The following is a 19,434-nucleotide window of genomic DNA, read 5'->3' on the forward strand; positions in this document are numbered from 1 at the left end:
TTACAAGTAGGAAATTCACAGAGGAACTTTCTATTGAATACACAGAAGATCTTTGCAGGGTGCAAAATTTATTCTAGGCACAGCCCAGGTGGCACTTGCCATGACTTGCTCGCATTACCTCAGCAGAGCAACCCCTCCGGCGCACAGCTGGTGAGAGACGAGAGCCTAGCCAGCCACCTGGGAGGCTGCCAGCTACCAAACCTTGCCCTCACGGTGGGGATCAGCAAAACCTCTGGCTTTGGCAGCTCACCGGCCCGGCCCAGGGCAGTGGGCCAGGGGATGCTCAGCTACGTGCAACTGCAGAAGGAGCACAAAGCCTAAAACCCTGTTAGATGCCCAAAAGGGAGTCTCCGATTTGGTGGGTCTGGCAGCGCCAAGAGCTTCCCAGCCCAAATTTCAGGCTTCCCCACTCCTGCCGAGGCCAGTCATTGCTGAGCAAAGCCTCATGCCGAGGAGACCCAGGGCGCCTGGTGGGGCAGAGGGTGAAGCACCCCCAGAGCCCCACCAGCCATGTTACAAAAGCCATCGGGAGGGCACGCCAGTACAGGGGCACTTGCACAACCAGCAGGCCCAGTGACGTGGGGCAGAGCTGGGTGCCAGCCAGGTGGTGGGAGCTGCCTGCAGCCCTGCCTCCAGGGCAGCCCAACCACCGTGCTGCGGCTGAGCACACCCCCGAGGAGAAAGTCCAGCCCGGGCTTGGCTGCCGGCTCCACCGCTCCAGCCCCTCTTCCATTACAAATTTACTGTCTGGAAACTGATGACCAGCACATTCATTTGCCGCAATGCCAAGGTACCATGAAACCAGGGTAATAAAGCATGACAAACAGAAGTTGTATTTATTTCCCAAGATGAACATTAACATCATTTTACGTGAGAAGCATAGTGCCCAGCCAAGGATCCTCAGCACCTCCATGCCAGAGACAATAGCCCTCCATCAGTACCCATCACCTTGCTTTTCAAGAGGAGCCCAAACAGCTGCAATGTAGCTCAGTACATAAATACCCCAAGCGTGATCTGCAGAACAGCTTCCGAAATCCAGTTACTCAGGAAAACTCTGGGACTCCGATGTATAACTGTTTAGATCAGGCAGGGTATAAGCATTGTGCCCCCACCACGGGAAAAACAGCTGAGCCTGCTCAGATGGGACTGGAAACTGGACCCCGGGTGATCTGGAGGGCTTCAACAGACAGGTGGTGGGGTGGTTGGGTCCCCAGGTGGTCCCTATCACACCTCACTTCTCAGTCTCAAGCCTGCTAATGTGCAACACCATCTGCACATGCAACACATGCCGAGACACCCAGTGGCAGGGTTTGTTGGGGGCCACGCCGCAGTCGGCTGGCAGAGACCTTTAAAGCCAGGCAGATAGTCTCCACCCCAGACAACAGCTGTATGGCCAGTGCCTGAGGGCAGGAGCAGGGAAGCTCCTTTGCCACCCCTTAGCAATGCCAGAGTGCGGTTTTATAACAAAATAATTCAAAACTGTACAAAAACTAGAGTTAAAGCTCTTTGGCATGGACCTTTTTGCTCTTCCCCTCTCCTCCCAGCTCAGGCTCACCACCCCGGCAAGCCAGAATTTCAGCCTCTGCTTGCAGGTTGTTTTCATGGTGCAGGAATCAAAGACATCATTTGGCAACCTGCTGAAAGGGGGAAGAGAAGTGGATCCCAGCCAGATCTCCCCAAGGCAGGGAACACAAGGGGAGGGTAGGAAGAAAGTCCTCCGCAACCTGTCCATAAAACTTGTGCTTCCTCCAACACAATGGAAGACACTAAACCAATCTGAGGCCACACTCCTCCCAAAAGAGGTCTGCTTGCACCTTGAAGAGGAAGGAAAGAAGGAAGGAAAAATGATGCTTACACCAAGAAAACTCTCCTTATCTTAGCCTAAGATATTCTCACCCCCAACACAGTCACTGGGAAAGAGGCTGCATCTTCTGCCCCTTGGAGCTCATGGCAACCAGCAGGGTTTGCAGACCACCTCCGACTGGGCATCAGGTGCAGTGACCAGGCTAACAGGCAGCCCTGGCCCCCCTCCCCCTGCCTCTAAATGTGCCAGAAAGCACATTGCTACCAGGAGCTCCACAGGGTCAGCACCTCCGCCGACCTGGCCTCTGGAAAAGCATCACTCGGTGCTGCTGTGCAAACCCCAGGCTTTTCACAGCGCTCACCCTACCTGCCTCCCGCCTGGCTCGTGCTCGCGGCAGAGGCAGGTGAGCGGCTCCTGCATCACCAAGGGCTCCAGTACCTGCCAGCAGGTCAGGGGGACATGGCAGCCCTGCCAGGCCTTGCAGAGCCTGACCTTTCCAGAGCCCTCTGAAAATCATGTCAGCATCTGATAGCTGTTCAGAAGCTACCACCAAAACGCTGATGGTCACACCCACGTCCTAAATGGACAATGTGCCCATTTCTGTCTCTCAGCAGACAAAGGGTTGAATAGAACTATTTCCCCTGTGTGCTAAACAGCAATGAATTACCCTCCCCTTCCTCAGACACAGGTGAGCACCAGCAGCTGCAGTGGCTCTAAGGAAAGCTATTTACACACCAATTCCCTTCAGCGTCGCTAGCATTATAAAGGAAATTAAAATGGCTTTGCCCCAAGAAGCTAGGTAGTAGGTCTTTGGAGCATAAATAATTATTCCAAAAATTATGAGGTGTCAGAAAGTGGATCCAGAGAGTTACTGAGCAAGTCAAGCCAATAGCTGGCTGCCACATATAGAAGTCTTGGAAATTTTGACTCAACAGGCAGACAACCACTTCTAAATATGAAGTACACTGTTTAATCACCTGCAGTGCACATTCATATCCGAGACAAAGCGACATGCGTGTTTACTTAAGGAGATGTCAGAAGTGCCGCTGTCGTGCCCCCTCTCCTTCTTAGCTGTGTGGAAGACTTTACCAGCTGCTGCCCACACTTACTGCTACTTATTTCTCAGTGAGACAGGTACCGGGTTAAAGTGGCAAAGCTCCGCTTTCTGAGACACTCTCAAGAAATCAGAGCCAAGTGCCTTGGAAAGCCATCATCTCAGCTACCTATAGCAACACTGCCCATTTCAAACATCCATCCTCTGCCCTGCTGTCACCTCAGGTGAACCTGTTTTGGGGCAGCCTCCTTAAGCCTACCAAGATCCCATGTTTGCCACCGAGTCCTGCCTCCCAGCTTCTTCCCAGGTGCCCAAAACTGAGGTGAGAGCAAGCGAGCACTTCCAGCCCCGCTGCCTGGGGAGAGAGGATGACCCACAACAGGGCAACGGTGGGGAGGTGAAGGGCTCCTGGGGATGTGGGCAGGGCAAAGGGGCATCCCACGAAAAAGTAGCCAGGAGCCACCACCCCTATCGATGGCTTCACTAGTGGGAGAAATCAGAAGCTGCTGGGATGTGCGTGCACTGTGAAGTTAGAAACCACAGCGCTCACAGCCATCCGCCCTGTGCAGAGGCAAACTGCCACGTTTTTTTTCCTGTTAATCCACTGCGGTATTTCAGTCATTAGCGTCCATCTCCCCCAGGATCATAGTTTCCTTTCAGATCATGCTTTTTCAAGCTGAAAATGCTGGGAGCATTAGGGCAGCAGCACCAAAGGCAGCACAAGCACTTTCCTGGCTTAAGGATGACCAGCTGGGAGGAGCTGCCTGACCAAGGCGGTGGAAAGATCATCCTCAGCTCATTATTAATCACAAGGAAGCGGAGTTTGTGGAAGTCACTGGTTTTACTACACACTGGAAAAACGTGAGTCATATGTATATGTTCTTTAATAAGTAACACAGTTCTGCTGGGCCTGGGATTTCCACAGCATCGGAAAACGATTAACAATGTCCACTGACCAGGATGTTTGAAACATTAGCATCTCCAGGGTAAGACCAGGTCAAAAAGTTAAAACAGCATTTCTTGCAGTCTATGCAGCCTCTGGTGTGGACTCCTTCTCTCCCCTTGCTCACTGCTTCCAGCTAGTGGAAACACCAGCCAGATGTGCATGGGATTGCTTTCAGAAGAAGCTTCTCTTTTCTCTCAGTCACATGTACCTAAAATTAATTGCATCTTTCGTTTCTATTTTCAGAAGGATTTTATTTTCTACGGCAGGCTATTGGGACTTTTGAATCACCCCGAGGGACGCCAAGCAAACATTGATTCATACTTTGGAGCTAAATCACTGTTCTTGCCAAATCCCAGGGACAAAGCAGTAAGTGTGCAAAACAGCTTTGTGCATCGTCAGTAACTTCTGTTTCTTTCAAAACCACCGTCATTATTGTCACACTGGCATGGTCACACACGGCTTAGGAAAGCCAGCACCCAAAACAGCAGAGAAAAGCACATTCAGTACAGCAGGGAGCAGGAAACCTTCTCTCCTTCCTTCTCGCAGGTCATGAGGTGGTGGTTTGGCCTAAACTCAGCTACTCAAATCATCAGCGTAATAAACTGAGTAATAAACATATCATACCTCTGATTCATTAGTTATTTAACCGCTGAGCTCTCTGGGCAGCGAGCAGCTCCCTGAAACCTGCTGGAGCAGGAGGCTGGGAGTGGTGGCAGGGAGGACAAGCGGCCAGCTCTGGAGGGCAAAGGGTTTTCCCATGGAGCAGGAGAAGCAGAACCAAGAGCCACCAGGCTAGGACGCACCTGAATATCAGTGACTGCTTGACAGGAGCTGAGGACACGGAGCTCAGACACAGGCCCAGCTGCCTCATCTCCTGAGTGGAACCACACAGTCAACCACCAGCTCCCCCGTCACCAAGTCTGTAATCTCTCAGCAGTGTTGTGGCACAAAATACAACAAAACCTGTGTTACCTATCCCTAAGACCACTGCTGTTACGTATTTTCCTAGCCAAATCCCAACAGAAACGGCAGGGGCATTAAGCTAGCTCATGTATTACTTTAATCACCAACCACTCGATCCTTCCAGAAGCATCTGGTCTTCTAGAAAGGGGGGAAAAAAAAGCTGGTTACAGATCATCATGCACAACAGGCATGGAAATAAACTCTTAGTCATGAGTTTGCCCTTCTGGGTAAGTGTTCCCAGACTTGAGACCAGCCCAGTCCAGTCAGGCACAGAGTCTGGTCAGCAAGGAACCAGGGCTCAGAGTTTTGCATGGCAATCAAGCCTTCGTCTCTACCATGCAGATTGAAACCACAGAGGGTATGAATCAGAGCTGAGAGGTCTGCTGCAAGGAGTGGTCAGTGTGTCTGAAAGCAAAGAAAGTGAGCTCCAGCCGTCCCTCTGCAGCTCTCTGACCGCCTCTCCACCATGCCCCCAGTGCTAGCAGATCTCTGTCGAGAGCAGGCAGCATGACTGCTTCACTTTACAGAAAACAAAACTGAAGAAGTTAGCAGGGTACTAATTACCTACCTTTAAAATGTTATTTAATTATCTCATTCTTTAATTATCTTCATTTAAGATCATTAAAGTATTAAACTTTTTGCTTAGGGAGGAGTAGGTGAGCCTACCATGGCCAGATCTAAGTTTATGCACCTAGTTCTAGGACCCACCTTTGAAACTGCAGTACCTCTACACATGTTCCAACTTACTCTCTTTATTTAATAGAAAAACAGTGTAGAGAGAAAAACACTGTCAGTAGAGGGCTTGTGAGACTGGAGAGGAAATTAGGAACAATGATAGATAGATGAAATTACAGATGAGAATAATAGGTTAGCACAAGCCTTCAGGGATGAAATCAGCATGGCTCATAACTGAAATCCCTCCGAGCCAAGAGGGTTCAAAGCATCAGAATGGTACAAGGCATCAAAACCACCTCTAGAAATGAGAGACAGACACAGACAAGTCTGAAGTAGGGAAGCAAATCAAGCAGAGAACAGGCAGAAGAAAAAGCTAACGAGTATCTCCATCATACCAGAAAGCTCTAGAAATTCTCCCAAGGCATCTCTGAACCCCTAGCAAGTACCTTCCAAAATCCAGGCAAGAAGAGTGCTCTCAGGTGACAGAAGAAAGATAAACGATGCACCTGCCTTCAGAAAGGGAGGAAAGTTACTGCGGGCACCCTTGTACTACAAAAATCTGAACTGCCCCAGCAGAGATGCCAAATGACAAATACAAATGTCTGTTACTGGCATGGAGAGTTAACACAGCACAGCTGCAGAAGAGAGAAGGGCAAATTTGCAGCAGGCTGTGCACGGGATGCAGCAGGGAAGTGCAGCACCTCACTTCTGAGCTGGGTCAGGCAAGGAGAAGCTTGAGGAGAAAGCAGTAAGAAAAAAAGATTTAGAAGACATGATCCGAAGAAACTCTTTTTTCTAGGAGGGAAAAAAAAAAACAGGCCAGTAGGCCCATGACAAACAGTCTTCAAGCAGATTAAAAGGCTGTTAGAACAAAGGCAACAATCAACTGCTCTTCACGTCTCCCAGAGACAGAATGCAATCACTTTCCTGTACTGGGGAAAGCAGGATAGGCTGTTACACTTAGGAAAGATAAGCACCTACGCTGCCCTCTCATCATATCAGAGCAACAACCCACTGGAAAAAGAGTCCCACCTTTCTGACAACACCTGGCATTTGTTTCCAGACCCAGAAGGCCGCCTTAGTCCCCAGCAAGGGCAAAACTCCCTTTTCTGCATACACGCACACATGCCCAACAAAAGCAGCCGCAGCTTCCTGGGACCTCTGAGGGGCTGCGAAATCTCCTTCACCGGCAGTTTAGAAATAGGTCGCACATCCCCTCGAGGGCTGCCTGCAAGTCGTTGATCCTGGCAGTGCAAAGAAAAATAGCAAAGTTAAGCTCCTCTCCAAAACCCGACCTCTGCTGGGTTGAGCCTCCCCCCAAGCTGAGGTGACCCGGCTCCTGCCTCTGCAGGACCGCTGTAATCGCCCTGCGCCCCGCAGGCAGCGAGCTGGAACGAACACCCTGACAGAAGCACCGAAGCACAGGGACCGGCAGCGGGGCTCGGCCCCCAGACCCCTGGGGAGGGAGAAGGCCCGGGGGGGTGAGGGGAGGCCTGAGGCCGCGGCGAGTGTAAGGGCAGGCCGCCCGCCGGGCCCGCTCCCGCGGCAGCGCCGTCCCAGCAGGCCCCCTCCTCCCGCAGCGGCCTCCGCGATTTATCCGACCCGCCATCGCGCAGCAAGTCCAGCGAAAAGGCGGCGACTTCAGCCGGAGAGCGCAGGCCCGGCCCGCTCTGCCTGAGGGGAGCGCGCCCGCCCCGGGCCCTCCCGCCCCCGCCAGGCCCCCCCCGGGCCGGGACCCCCGCTACGAGGCCTCGCCCCACCGTCACCCCGCACCAAGCCCCTCGCGGGCTCCCATGGGGGTGACGCGCGTGACGCGGCCCCGCCGGCGGAGCGCCCTGCCCGTCCCCTCCCGCGGGCCCGGAGACACGGGGCTGCCCGGCGCCCCTCCGCACCTGACGCGGCGCGGCGCCTCCCCGCTCCCGCCTGACAGGCTGGGAACCCGGGCGGCCCCTCGCCGCCCGCCCCACGCGTAGGGAGCCCCGGCGCCCCATGACCCACGGCCGCAGATGGCCCGGTCCTGGCCCTGGCCCCGGCCCCAGCCCGCCGGGCGGGGGAGGGGAGCGCGGTCACGGGGCCGCCAACCCCCGCGCCGTGACGTCCGTGGGAACTCAACGCGCCCCTCCCTGACGTCACCAGCGGAAAAACTCCACCGGGCGAGACCATCCCGCGGCGCGGGGCGGGGGAGGAGAGGGGAGCGGGAGGGTGGTGAGCGGCCGCGGGGCGCGGCCCTCCCGGCGCGGCTCCCCCGGCCCGCGGCAGCGGGAGGCGCGGAGCGGCCGCGGCACACGGCGCTCCCCGCAGGCGGGCTCGGGGAGGGCGGCGGTGCCCGCGGTGTGTCCGCGCCTCCCCCCCCCCCGGGTGCGGGTGGTAGGTGCCGGATGTACCGGCCGCGCGGGGCTCCGCCGCCTCTATAAGCGGCTCCGCAGGGCGGGCGTGGGAGCCGCTGTGTGTCCCGTCTGGTCCCGTCCCGCTCCGCCCGCCTCGCCGGGAGCATGTACCAGAGCCCTGCGCGCTGCCTCTGCTCGGCGCTGCCCGCTCTCTGCTGCGCCCCTGCCTCCGCCTCCCTTCTGCCCTCGTCGCGGCCGCGCGCCTCCCCACCGGTTCTCGACCCCGCCGCCCCGCGGGCAGCAGCAGCGGCGGGTGGGCCGCCCGCCCCGGGGCCCTCGCCCCGCACAGGTGGGTACCGGGCGGGGAAGGAAGCAGCCCAGCTGGGAGCGCTCGCTGCCGGGAGGCGGGCCGGGTGCTGCCGTCGGAGCGAGCACCGGGGCTCTCATCCCCGGGGCCGTGCAGGCGGTACCCGCAGGCTTCCCTGGGGAGGCGACGGCGAGCGGCGCCCGGTAGCAAAGCGGCCCGCGCCACGGGTCGGGGCCCGGCAGCGGCGGGACTCGCTGCGTGCCCGGGCTGGGGTCGGCCGCGTGGGGCGGGCGCAGGCTCCTGCCGTGTCCCGGCGGGTCGGTGTCCCGCCGCCAAGCGCCTCCCGTCGGCTGGCCGAGCCCTCCTACGGCGTGTTGCCCCCTGCGGGGAACGGGACTGGCGGTGGGTTTTTTCGACTGGAGACCGCGAGTGGGAAAAGCGCGAGTGACCCTCGGGCAGGCGAAGGCGGCTGTGCGAAGCCATCACGTTCCTGCTTGTCTGTCCCGTTAAATGATTTTATCCCGTTCCTAAAACGAGACCTGGAAAGCATTCAAGGTACCGCATGTCCTTGGGTGTGTGCTGTGCCGGGAGGTCACGGCACGCCGGCACCTTGGCACGCAGCTCCCGCCGCGCCGTGGGGTAATGCGCCCACCGGGACCCCCCAGTCCCGCTCCAGCCTCGAGCCACATCTCCTGCCCAGCGGCTCGCCTCTCCCGGTGGGCAGATGTGCGCAGCTGCAGCACAGGCTCCCGGTGAACGCCAGGGAAGCGGCTGCTTTTCCTCCAGGCTGCTGCTGGCGGGAGAGGCGATGTGTCCAGCACGCTTTATGCAGCAGCCGAGGCCGTCTCACTTGCCTGGCGTGCAGGAGATCTACTTTTCCTTGCCGTCCTCTGCTGGGGTTGGAGCGATGTGTGTTGGTTCCCTGTTGGCGCTGTTGCAGGAGGGCTGGACGAGCCAGCTGGGGCAGGGTGCTGCCGTTCCTCCTCTTGAAGCCAGGCCAGGATGCTAAACAGGAGGATTGAAGCTTCATGCTGCTACGGGGAAGAGGAGCTTATGTGTATGTGCCTGCGAGCTGGCAGAGTCAAGCCCATGAGCAGAGCACTTTAACGGGTGGGGGGGAAAGGATCTCCAGAGCTTGTGCCAAGTACTGATTTTGTGTATTACTTAAGGCAGGATTTGAGGTTCCCTCCTATTTCTGGTCCTGCCTGTTGACTAAGCAGCACTTTCCTTGCTGTGCCAAGCTCTCCTAACTCCCACATGAGAATCCAGACTTCCCTGTACGTAAAACTGGCGTAAGCGCCAAAATCGGGACTCTAACTCAAAGCAACAGCAACAACTGCTGCTTTGAATGCAGGTGCTGCAGGGCTGCGGCCCCATTGCTGGCCCAAACAAGGCTGTACATGTAGTATGATACCCTGCAGCACAGGTCTTGTCACATGAGGATGGTGTCTGCCAAGTTTCTTCTAGAATGAGGGTTGCAGGGAGGGCATCTCCAGCTGCTGCTGGCTGCCTCTGCTGTGGAGGCTGATGTGTAACTACTGACTGGGCTGCAGGTGCTGTGGAGCCGTTCACCTGGCAGTGAAATCCCTGTGGTGAACCAAGTGGGGGCTCTCAGCCAAAAGCGGTGCTGGGAGGCACGAGATGAAAGGAAGGGAAACCAGAATGCTGTTTGCCTTACTCAAAAGTTAAGGGCCCTGGCTCTGATACTCCCTACAGTCCTCTGGTCTGCCTGCATGCTGTGGCCCTTATCTTTGAAGCAAAGTCCTTAAAATAAAGTCTGTGACTGCTCATTGCCTGAGATGCTAGAAGTTTATCTTCTGTGCTGTTGCTGGATGACATAAGAGACCTTGAACTTTGCACCCTGTTCTGAAGTTTAATGAACAGTGTAAATTGTTCCCTGCCCTTACTGCGTGGAGACACCCCCCTTGCAGGGAGGAAGACTTTTTTTTTTTATTATTTTAAGCACCTTGTATAGTAATTGCTGAGCTGGTGTTCCCTATTGTGACATCGCACCATGAGAATTGCTTCTGTGTTCACCCCTCGCTGCTAAAGTGCAAGCTCAGGAGTCCACTTGTTCCTCTGTGTACACCAGCACCACGGTGTCACAGCACTGGCAGCAGCATTATCCCAGCAAGTTACAGGTCATTTAACTTGGACTGTAAGGATCTCAGAACGGTGACCTTGTACTTGCCTCGCTGCCACGAACTTGTTAAGCGTTGGAAAAAATAACAAATGGGTTTTGTTTGGAGTTTCAGTGTTCAGGTTGCTGGTCTGGCCCCTGTTCTGCAGAACAGTCCAGTCAATGCTGTGGTGGTTTCAGGCACTTTGGCGACAAAGAACTTGTGCAGTTCATCACTCATCCTAAGCTGGAGTCTTCCTGCAGGAGTGCCCCTTCAGCCAGAGACTCCCAAGACCCCTACGGGAGGCCTGAAAGCATTTGATTTACAGCCCAGGCCCTTGATTTACAGCCCAAGCCCAGCAACCTTCCCTGGGCTTTCAAAAGAAAACAGCAGCTCTTTTTCTTTCCTGAGGTATTACTTAATCTAAAGCTGTCAGATCTGTGCTGTACCACATCCTGTGTGGGTTAGGCTATGCCTGACTCCCCGTAAAAAGCTGGATATCCACAACCCCAGGGGTGATGTGGTTTAGATGATGCTCTGGCTTCATTTGCAGCTGGCAGGTGCATGACTGAACTTAGAATTCACCCTGCTCTAACAGACATAAGCTGCTCAGAGCTGTAGCGTAGACTTTTGGCTCCAGATGCATTGCACCTTGCTTGTCTCAACATCCTCCCTCTGATCCAGGTCACAAGCAGTGAGCAGCCTAGGCTCTTGCTGTCTGCTTCTTGGGGCAGAACAACTCCCTAGTATTACTTCGGAGAGCCCTACAAGAGCCATGTTCGTCCATGGCGCGGCAGGGGCTGCGCGGAGGGCACTGCCTTCATGTGGGCTTCCCACTTGCCTGGCTAGTGCTGTGCCAGGAGGGAAGGGCAGGGCGTGCTTCTGGGGCAGAGCTGCGCAGGGCTTGTGGCTGTACTCAGCAGCTGACTGTATCCCTCGGGTAGCAGAAAGCACTGTGTACTTCTCTTCAGCTGCAGCACTTAACTATGGGTTGGTACCTGCCCCAAAAACAGGCGAGGAGCTCCCTGTGGAGCTTTCCTTAAAAGCTCTATAGACTTCTTTGGATTTCTGCATGGCAGCTTTGGTAGTGTGTCAGCTGGACCCTCTGTAACCAGTGTGCTTTCGTCCCTGCTCCTCCTCACAGCTGTGTCAGGGTCCTGCTTAGGGGGTTTCATGTTTGGGCCAGCTTCCCTCCTTATTAAATGGCATTTCTTCTACTTCAGCAGTACTTGGCTTCTTGACAAGAATTGTGTACTAAAAGACTGCAAAAGCTGAAGCACCTTAAACACTGTTCTCCTAGAAGGACATTCATGCTTGTGAGCCCAAGCTCACATCACAGTTTGAGGAACTCCTGGTACTTTAACTAAAAGGGTGGGGGTGGAGGGAGACATCAGATGTCTAATTCCAATTCCCAGTTTATGACTTTTTTAGAACTGTTCAGAGGCACTATTTCACTGGCTTGCACATACAAAGCATATGTTAGAGCAGCAATTTTTTTTAGTGTCTTTGAAAGCACCCATTTTCCAAAAGGCAAGGGTGTGAGGCTTCTGCTGCAGAGTCTGTCTTTTCTCTTTTATTCCTTCTAAGTATGTTTATTAAAGTATTAGGGCTTCCGTCTTCCTGCCTTCCCCTCTAGCCAGGTCTGTCACTATTGTACATCTGTCACCAGCTTTTATGACTCATAATGCTGTAGCTTGGGCTACCCGAGGCCAAACATGCAGATGTGTTGGGTGGCACCCCAAACCTGTTGCAAGATGCGAGTGTGCAATGACAAGTCTTTTCCGTTTTTAAGTAACTCCAAGGTACAAATAAACTTAGGTAAAACCTGCTGTGGGCCAACAGCAATGCAACACTGAAATTCTTTTGCTCAAGATTACCTTTGCAAAATGCACTCAGGGGGAAATAAGTTGAGGTAACCATGAAACTCTGGAAGTGTGGCCTCTGCTGTGGTGCAAGCACTGCTCTTCCTGCCCGTGTTTGAAGGGAAATCAAGTGTCCAGGAGTGCTACTGGGGCAGACGCCGAGCATGGAAAAGCACAAACAGCCTCTTTTCAAGTTCTCGCCAACTTGTTGTGGCAAGGGTGGCACTGCAGAGCAAAACGCCCCCCCCGAGGAAGGGTTGGAAGGGACCTTGGGACACATGTGGCCCAGACTTGCTGCAGAGGTGTGGAGGGATATCATGAACCCTGGGCAAACTCCTCCACGGCTACCCAGAAGCCTGGCCCTTAGCCCTCACATCTTGGGTGTGTTTGCAGTAAGCAAGCCTCGGGGCGTTTGCAGCTGCCTGGTGGTACTGGTTGAGCCCTTGGGAAGGGGAAGGAGGAGGTATTTTATAGCATGATAGTTAGAGGGCCACCACCTGAAAGGGAACAGCTCTGCTGCTTGACCCCTGCTAAGGGAAGAGGGCTGCACCTAACTCCGTGTAAGCCAAAGGGCAAAACAGTGGGGGACACATGCACACTCCCCATGTGGCAGCTGTGGCCCAGTGAGGGGGGGACGGACCTCCCTGTAGGAGACACGGGGCCAGGAGGGTGGCTGACTGTGTTAATGGGGGGCTGGGGCACAGCTGGCGGTTTGCGGGAGGTGTGCTTGAGACGGCTGAGGGAGCAGGGGGTTGTGGGGGCCTGGGGAGGACCATGGGGTGCACTGGAAGCTGCCGAGCGGGGGCACAGCATGAAGGAGCAAGGAGCCGAAGGGAGAAAGGAGGGCGAGGGGCACAAAGGGGAGCTGAGAGACCCCCTGCTCTGCTCCACATCCCCAGGTCTAAGGCAGCAGAAGCATTTGGCCGCTCTGCGCTCGTGAAAATGTTGCTCCTTTTGGGGTGAATGAAGCCGTGGGTCGAGGTTCCTATGAAATACCAGCCTGAGGGAACGAGTCACCGTGCTCGCTGTGCTGCAGCCCGGAGGGAGCCCCGGCAGGCAGAGGGTGTCCAGCTGTGAGGTGCCATCTCCATCCGAGACAAACTGCACACGAAATAAGGAGCAGGCAGTATCTGTCTCCCTGCTGGGCTCTCTCCTCTGTGAGGAGGGGAAAAGGACACTCTGTTCTGTTTCCCACAAGACATGCAGAAGTTAATCTTAGCCCTGCTATTCTGGATGAAAGACTCCTTTCTTCCCTTAGAAGACACCTGCACGATCTCTTAAACCGGCCCGTTTGCGTGCTGCGGGGGTGAGCAGCCCCTGAGATGAAGCAAAACACGAGGAGACTGTGGGCAGAACTAACCCTGTCTCTGTATCCTTATTTTACCTCGGGTGCAGGAACAGGCTCCCGCACAAACCATCAACTGCTGGCACTGTAATGAGGTTATCCGTAAGGCACCTAAGTGGTGGGAAGAGTTATGGTGGTTGTCTCTAACACCGTTTTCTCCTTTCCAGTGTGTTCCATGGGAAACAGCACCAGTCGGCTCTACAGTGCGCTCGCCAAGACGCTGAGCAGCAGTGCCGTGTCCCAGCACCAGGACTGCCTGGAGCAGCCAGACTCAGCACGGCTGGATCCTATAGACCCCAAGGATTTGTTGGAGGAATGTCAGATTGTTCTGCAGAAACGGCCACCCCGGTTTCAGAGGAACTTTGTGGACCTGAAGAAAAACACTGCCAGTAACCACCGCCCTATTCGGGTCATGCAGTGGAACATCCTTGCCCAAGGTAGGAGCTGCCTCTAAGCTCAAGGTGTGACCTTGAGGTCAAATGCAGCAATGAAAACCTTTAAATGCAGCGGTGTCTGTGTAGTTAGGCATGCCTGGGACTGGCAGAGCAAAGGGGGAGAGGTGAACTACACGAGGCACAAGTTGACCGAGGGGCGGGGAGATTTTCAGCGCTTGAAATAGTGGCTTGCCTTCTGTTCCATAGGAAAGGAAAAAAGGTGTCTCCTTGCAACTGTGATGCCAAGGATAGCGCTGAATGCCTGTCCGAACACAGTGTTTTCAAAATACTGTGACCTGTCACTTCTAGGTAGCTGTCAACCCCCCCAAAAAGACTCATCCTTGACTAAGTTCTGTTCTTCATAAAGCTTCTGTAGAGTTTTCGAATTAGTTTATCAGTGAACTATTCAGGGATTCAGATGTGTTACAGGAATTCTTAGTTCTTCAAAGTAATTTTAACTGATTTTTTTTTTTTTCCTCAGACCCCTAAAATCAAGTTTGTAAATTGACTTATGCAACAGCCTCATCTTAAAGTCTTTTGGGGTGGGAAATCCCCCATGTAGGGACCGACTGCCTTAACATTCTGCAGTTAAGTCACTCCTATACCACTGCATTTTTTTTTTTCCCTCAGGCTTAAGCTGTGGCTGCCACATGTGGAAGCACTTGCCACAGTGTAGTGACTTCTGGGAACAGGGGGAAGGAATCTCTTTAACTTGTATCTGTAAAGGGAACTTGAGTTTTTTGGAGAGACTTCAGTGTTTAGAGAAGGGGTTCTCGCACCCATTGGCAAGCCTGGCACCCTTGAAGTCAGCAGCTGCTCCTGGAATACCCATCACCTGCATGTAAACTGATGTGCAGGGTTGTACAGGGAAAGCAAAGCATTACAAAAGCCTCGTGCTGCCCCCCATTATAACCCCTTGCAGTGTGACAGGCTGCCTGCCCTCATGCGGGGATGCAAGCAGCCGCTGGCTGCTGCACGGTGGCAGCTGGCTCCCGAGAGCCTCTGCAAAACCTGGAGGAAGACAGCCTGGTTTAGCTATTGGTAACTTCTAATTTTTTTTTTTTATTGCCCCCCCCTTCCTGCCGATTTCAGCTCTCGGAGAAGGCAAAGACAACTTTGTTCAGTGCCCTATGGAAGCTCTGAAATGGGAAGAGAGGAAGTGCCTCATCCTGGAGGAAATCCTTGCGTACAAGCCTGACATCTTGTGCCTGCAAGAAGTCGACCACTACTTTGATACCTTTGAGCCGCTCCTCAGCCGACTCGGCTACCAGTGTACTTTCTTCCCGAAGCCGTGGTCCCCGTGCCTAGATGTGGAGCAGAACAACGGGCCGGATGGCTGCGCCCTGTTTTTCCTCAAAGACCGCTTTGAGCTCATCAACAGCGCCAACATCCGTCTCACCGCCATGAAGCTGAAGACCAACCAAGTGGCCATAGCTCAGACGCTGAAGTGCAATGAAACTGGAAGACTGTTCTGCATTGCTGTCACTCACCTGAAAGCCTGCACCGGCTGGGAGAGGTTTCGGTCCGCACAAGGCTGCGATCTCCTCCAGAACCTGAAGAGTATTACCCAGGGTGCAAAGATCCCTCTGATCATCTGTGGAGACTTCAATGCGGAGCCAACTGAGGAGGTCTACAGAGAATTTTCCAACTCCAGCCTCAACTTGAACAGCGCATACAAGCTGCTGAGCCCTGACGGGCAGTCGGAGCCCCCATACACCACCTGGAAGATCCGGCCCTCGGGAGAGTGCCGGCACACGCTGGATTATATCTGGTATTCCCAGCACGCCTTGAATGTGAACTCAGCCCTGGGCTTGCTGACTGAAGAGCAGATTGGGCCCAACAGGCTGCCATCGTTCAATTACCCTTCCGATCACCTCTCTCTGGTGTGTGACTTTAGTTTTAATCAAGACCCCGACAGACTGCTGTAATGCGTTGGAATGCCACCTGGTATTGCAGTGTCTTAACTCACTATTTTATTTTAGAGAAAACTTTTGAAGCTGGAAGCTGTTGAAGGATGAGGAAATACTGTTGACTAAACGTTATTATGGGCACTTGTTTGCAGTTGCACTTGCCATTCAGCACTTGTTCATCTGGAGCCTCTGAGGGAGGAAGAAAGGAGTGGGTGTTCTCGTCGCGGTGTTCCTGCCCTGTCAGGGTTTGACAACCAGAAGGCAAATGAGCTTTGTCCTTTCACCAACGCCCATGCGTAAGGATTTAATCCTCTAATGAATGCGGAGGCCTTAGTATTTAAATCAAAACACTTGTGTTTGTAAAACAACCTGCCCTGACAGCATGCTGACTTAATTTATTTCATGTTAAGCTTGTGCAAGTACTGAAGGGAACGAGGCTCGACTACCCGGTGGGATTGTGTTCTGTCTTTTCTGTTGCAATAGGAAGGAAGTTTAATGCAGTTTAGACATGAACAAATCTAAGCTCATGCGTGTCTTTTCACTCTTACATGACTTGAGATGACTGTTCCATTAAAAGTGAATGGATAATAGTGCAGCGTGAGGTGGACCCCCTCCCGTAAGAGCAAGTGAGGAAATACAGGCTAACCACATCGTACAGCAATATCCTCCTTTTTCCAGATGAATGTGCATGTGTCAGTTGCACATATGGCCTGTAGGTATGTATACCCAGTGACCATTACCTTTGTTTATTTTGTGCTCCTCTCCAGACAACACCTAACCAGGGAGTATTTCCTCCTCTGCTTCAAGTATTACTTGAATGGTTTAAATTTGTAGTCTTGTCAATCTTGCTGTTTCTGTAAAGGGCCAATCTTTATGTTGAAAGACTTCATTTTATTTATCTTCAGAATCTAAAGCTACACTGGAACCTGTTAGAAGATAAAATCTATTTATTGAGAGAAACTGGTGATCCTGCATCTGACTTGAAATCATACAGCAGCAGTGTTCAGGAGCCTCTCTCCGTGGCAACTCTGGCGAAGCACCCAAGCGACAACAGGGCTGTGCTATACAGTAACTCTGGTGCATGGAGTAGCGCTCATTGGTATTGCATATATGGATTGTAAATGTGCCACTATGCTGGAAAATGAGGTGGGGAGAGAGGAGGGAAGAGAGACAACAGTTGGAGTTGGGCTGACGTTTAGATAGCTGGAAAAGATGAGGGAGAAGAAATAAAGCAGTACTTCCATGTAGAGTAAGGCCCATAGTAAAGTGTTCAAAGTGTTTATTAATAAAAGTCTTTGGAAAAAAAAAAAGTTATGTCTCTCTGCTGCCATCTGGTTCATTTCCCTGTCGGTAGCAGTTGATCTCTTTCAGCTACTGACTGTTCAAGCTTCAAGGCAGTGGTGACGCCACCTGCTCCAGACCTCTTTCCCCTGACCCTGCAGTCCTAATTTTAAAAGTTGGCACGGCTGCTTTGCTTTCACGGCAAGTGCGTTCTCAAACTTGAAGTGCCCAAACAGGGCACAACAGACAGCTGTATTTGTATTTTAAAACATCATCTGAAGAGCAAGAAATGCCAAGGTAGGTGTTTCACACAACCTGTAAGTTACTGTACTTGCGTTGCTGGTAGCAAAGCAGAGTCTGGCCACCAGAAGTCCCAAATTCCCACACAAACATTCCCTTTCAGGCAAATGTGTGAAGTGCTGTGGTGCACAGCTGTAACATGCTCTGCGTGTGTTCCTGACACTTGCGGAATGAGAGCGATGATCTGCTTCTGAGCAAAGAGCTGAGGCCCCTCTAACCAGCCTGGGATGACAGATTCCTCTAGCAAGCGTGGATTTGGAATTCTGCAGACAGAAAGGATTTTACAACCAAGGAGCCTGGCTTCCTTGGTGAATGCTCTTCCCAGGATGATGTGGCATCAACTACTGCCAGCCAGGGCCTCCTTCAGCTGGCATTTCAGAAAGAGCAAATTGTGTCCCTGGAAGCCAGAAGGGGTGGCTCCTTTCGGGGAGATTCTGGGCCAGGGATGAGGAGCTCCTGATGCCCCACAGAAAGGCAGACCTTTGAGCTGCTGTAAGCATTTCACACCAGCTAGACTTAGACAGCTTCTTCTGTTCATGGTGCTGGCTGCCCTCAATTGCTCTCTGAGGGGAGATGCAGTGCTTCTCCTTGAGGGTTATCTTCTCTTAGGCTCTGTCCTCAAATGGTCTTTGAGAGGAGGAGAAATAATCCACTTGCCCGTTAATGGAGATATCTAGTCATCTGTAGCTAAACACTTCTAAAAGCAACACGTGGCACCTTTAATAAATCAAATCCTTGCTTATCTACCACAGAAAGTCACACCAGAAGCTGGAGTTTCCATTCAGACCCTGTAGGCAGTTCCTAGAAGAAACTACACTTGTGGTAGAAAATGTGCGTTGCCTTGAGAGCAAGGACAATACTGCATTCAGCTCTGTATTTAAAACAAAAAAAAAACCCACCCCAGAACCCAAAAAAACCTCAAACCAAACAAACCCACAACAACAACAAAAAGCCCTTAATTTCCATTTTACTTTTGCACAGGCAGCTCTGTTTTCCTAAGGACAGCCCAGGGTGGCCGTTAGCGTGGTACTGCACCGCCACTGCCAGGGCACAGAGCCACAGCACCCGTTACGGGACACTTTGCTTTACCAGCAGGAGCTAAAGTGTCACAGCTATGAAACTCCCACCATCACTCTCCCAGGGTGACGATATTTAGTATCTGGAAGGTTCTTATGCCATTTTACTCAGACCCTTGCTTTCAACGCTCACTCTCCAACAAAAAGAAACCAGACTGTGGGGAGCAGCATGATTTGTATGCTATTGCTATCCTTGCAGAGCTCTTCCAAAGTGGAAAGGGCCGAGATTCTTATCTCACCCTGGACATGTGACAGTGGATGTCCACCGCTTCACGTCCTTAAAGGGTAATTTGGGAGGGGAGGGGAGGGGAGGGGAGGGTGGAATGACTGCGAACAGGCTGGGGTCTCTCCCCACCGCAAGGCAGTTCTTAGGTTATCACTCAGAAAATCACACCCCCCTGCCACAGCGTAACGGTGAACCCTTTTCTGCTGTATTTTAATAAAAGGTAGACATGGCACAGAAATTATCTGGTAACTTCCCAGTCGGCTTCGCCCTTTTATTCCAGTACTTGCTATAAAAATGTATTTTGCAGACAGGCTCTTTTGGAAAACTTAAATGAAATATTGCTCTTGCTTTGTTTTATGCAGCAAGAGGCAGGCCTGCAGCACTGAAATGCTTTTGCCTGCTATAAATACCAGTACACTGAATATTTTTCATAGGAAGCAGCAGGAAGGGTTTCTTTTTTTTTTTTCTTCCTATGTAGCAGTATGACTCTTAACAGTAAAAAATGTCTTCAAAGCTCTTCTTGTGGCCTTCTGCCTTACAAGCACACCAAGGCTAAAAAAAGTCTCAACAGATCCCTTGCTCTAATCTTGAAGAAAAGCTGCATTAGCTTTAGCAGTGACAGTTTTCCCTCACCCTCAAGCTAGCTAAAGGAAGAAATGACCCACTTAATTAATTTGCTGAAAGGCAGAAGCTGTTGCAAGCTTATTAAAACGCTATCTCTCCTAGAGAACAATTAGATCAGCAGTAGATAGCATCACTTGGACCTTCTTCACTTAATGAGCTTAATACCCGCTACTTGAACTG

General features: G+C 52.6%; 1 protein-coding gene and 1 long non-coding RNA gene across 2 annotated transcripts; one reads left to right on the top strand and one right to left on the bottom strand.

Annotated features, from left to right (window-relative positions):
• Nucleotides 1-810: 810 nt before the first annotated feature.
• Nucleotides 811-7,533, bottom strand: LOC129734861 (uncharacterized). Its single transcript, XR_008730422.1, has 2 exons — nucleotides 7,340-7,533; nucleotides 811-6,686 (listed from the first exon to the last, which is right to left on the bottom strand). It is a non-coding gene; the product is annotated as an uncharacterized LOC129734861 (long non-coding RNA).
• A 282-nt stretch (nucleotides 7,534-7,815) lies between these two features.
• NOCT (nocturnin) lies at nucleotides 7,816-16,196 on the top strand. Its single transcript, XM_055701981.1, has 3 exons — nucleotides 7,816-8,118; nucleotides 13,571-13,840; nucleotides 14,930-16,196. Exons 1-3 carry the CDS (start codon nucleotides 7,935-7,937, stop codon nucleotides 15,763-15,765), a joined length of 1,290 nt encoding a protein of 429 aa, XP_055557956.1. The 5' UTR covers nucleotides 7,816-7,934; the 3' UTR covers nucleotides 15,766-16,196.
• Nucleotides 16,197-19,434: the final 3,238 nt, after the last annotated feature.

The sequence above is a fragment of the Falco cherrug genome, chromosome 1 (genome assembly GCF_023634085.1).
Source record: "Falco cherrug isolate bFalChe1 chromosome 1, bFalChe1.pri, whole genome shotgun sequence".
NCBI classification, from domain to species: domain Eukaryota; kingdom Metazoa; phylum Chordata; class Aves; order Falconiformes; family Falconidae; genus Falco; species Falco cherrug.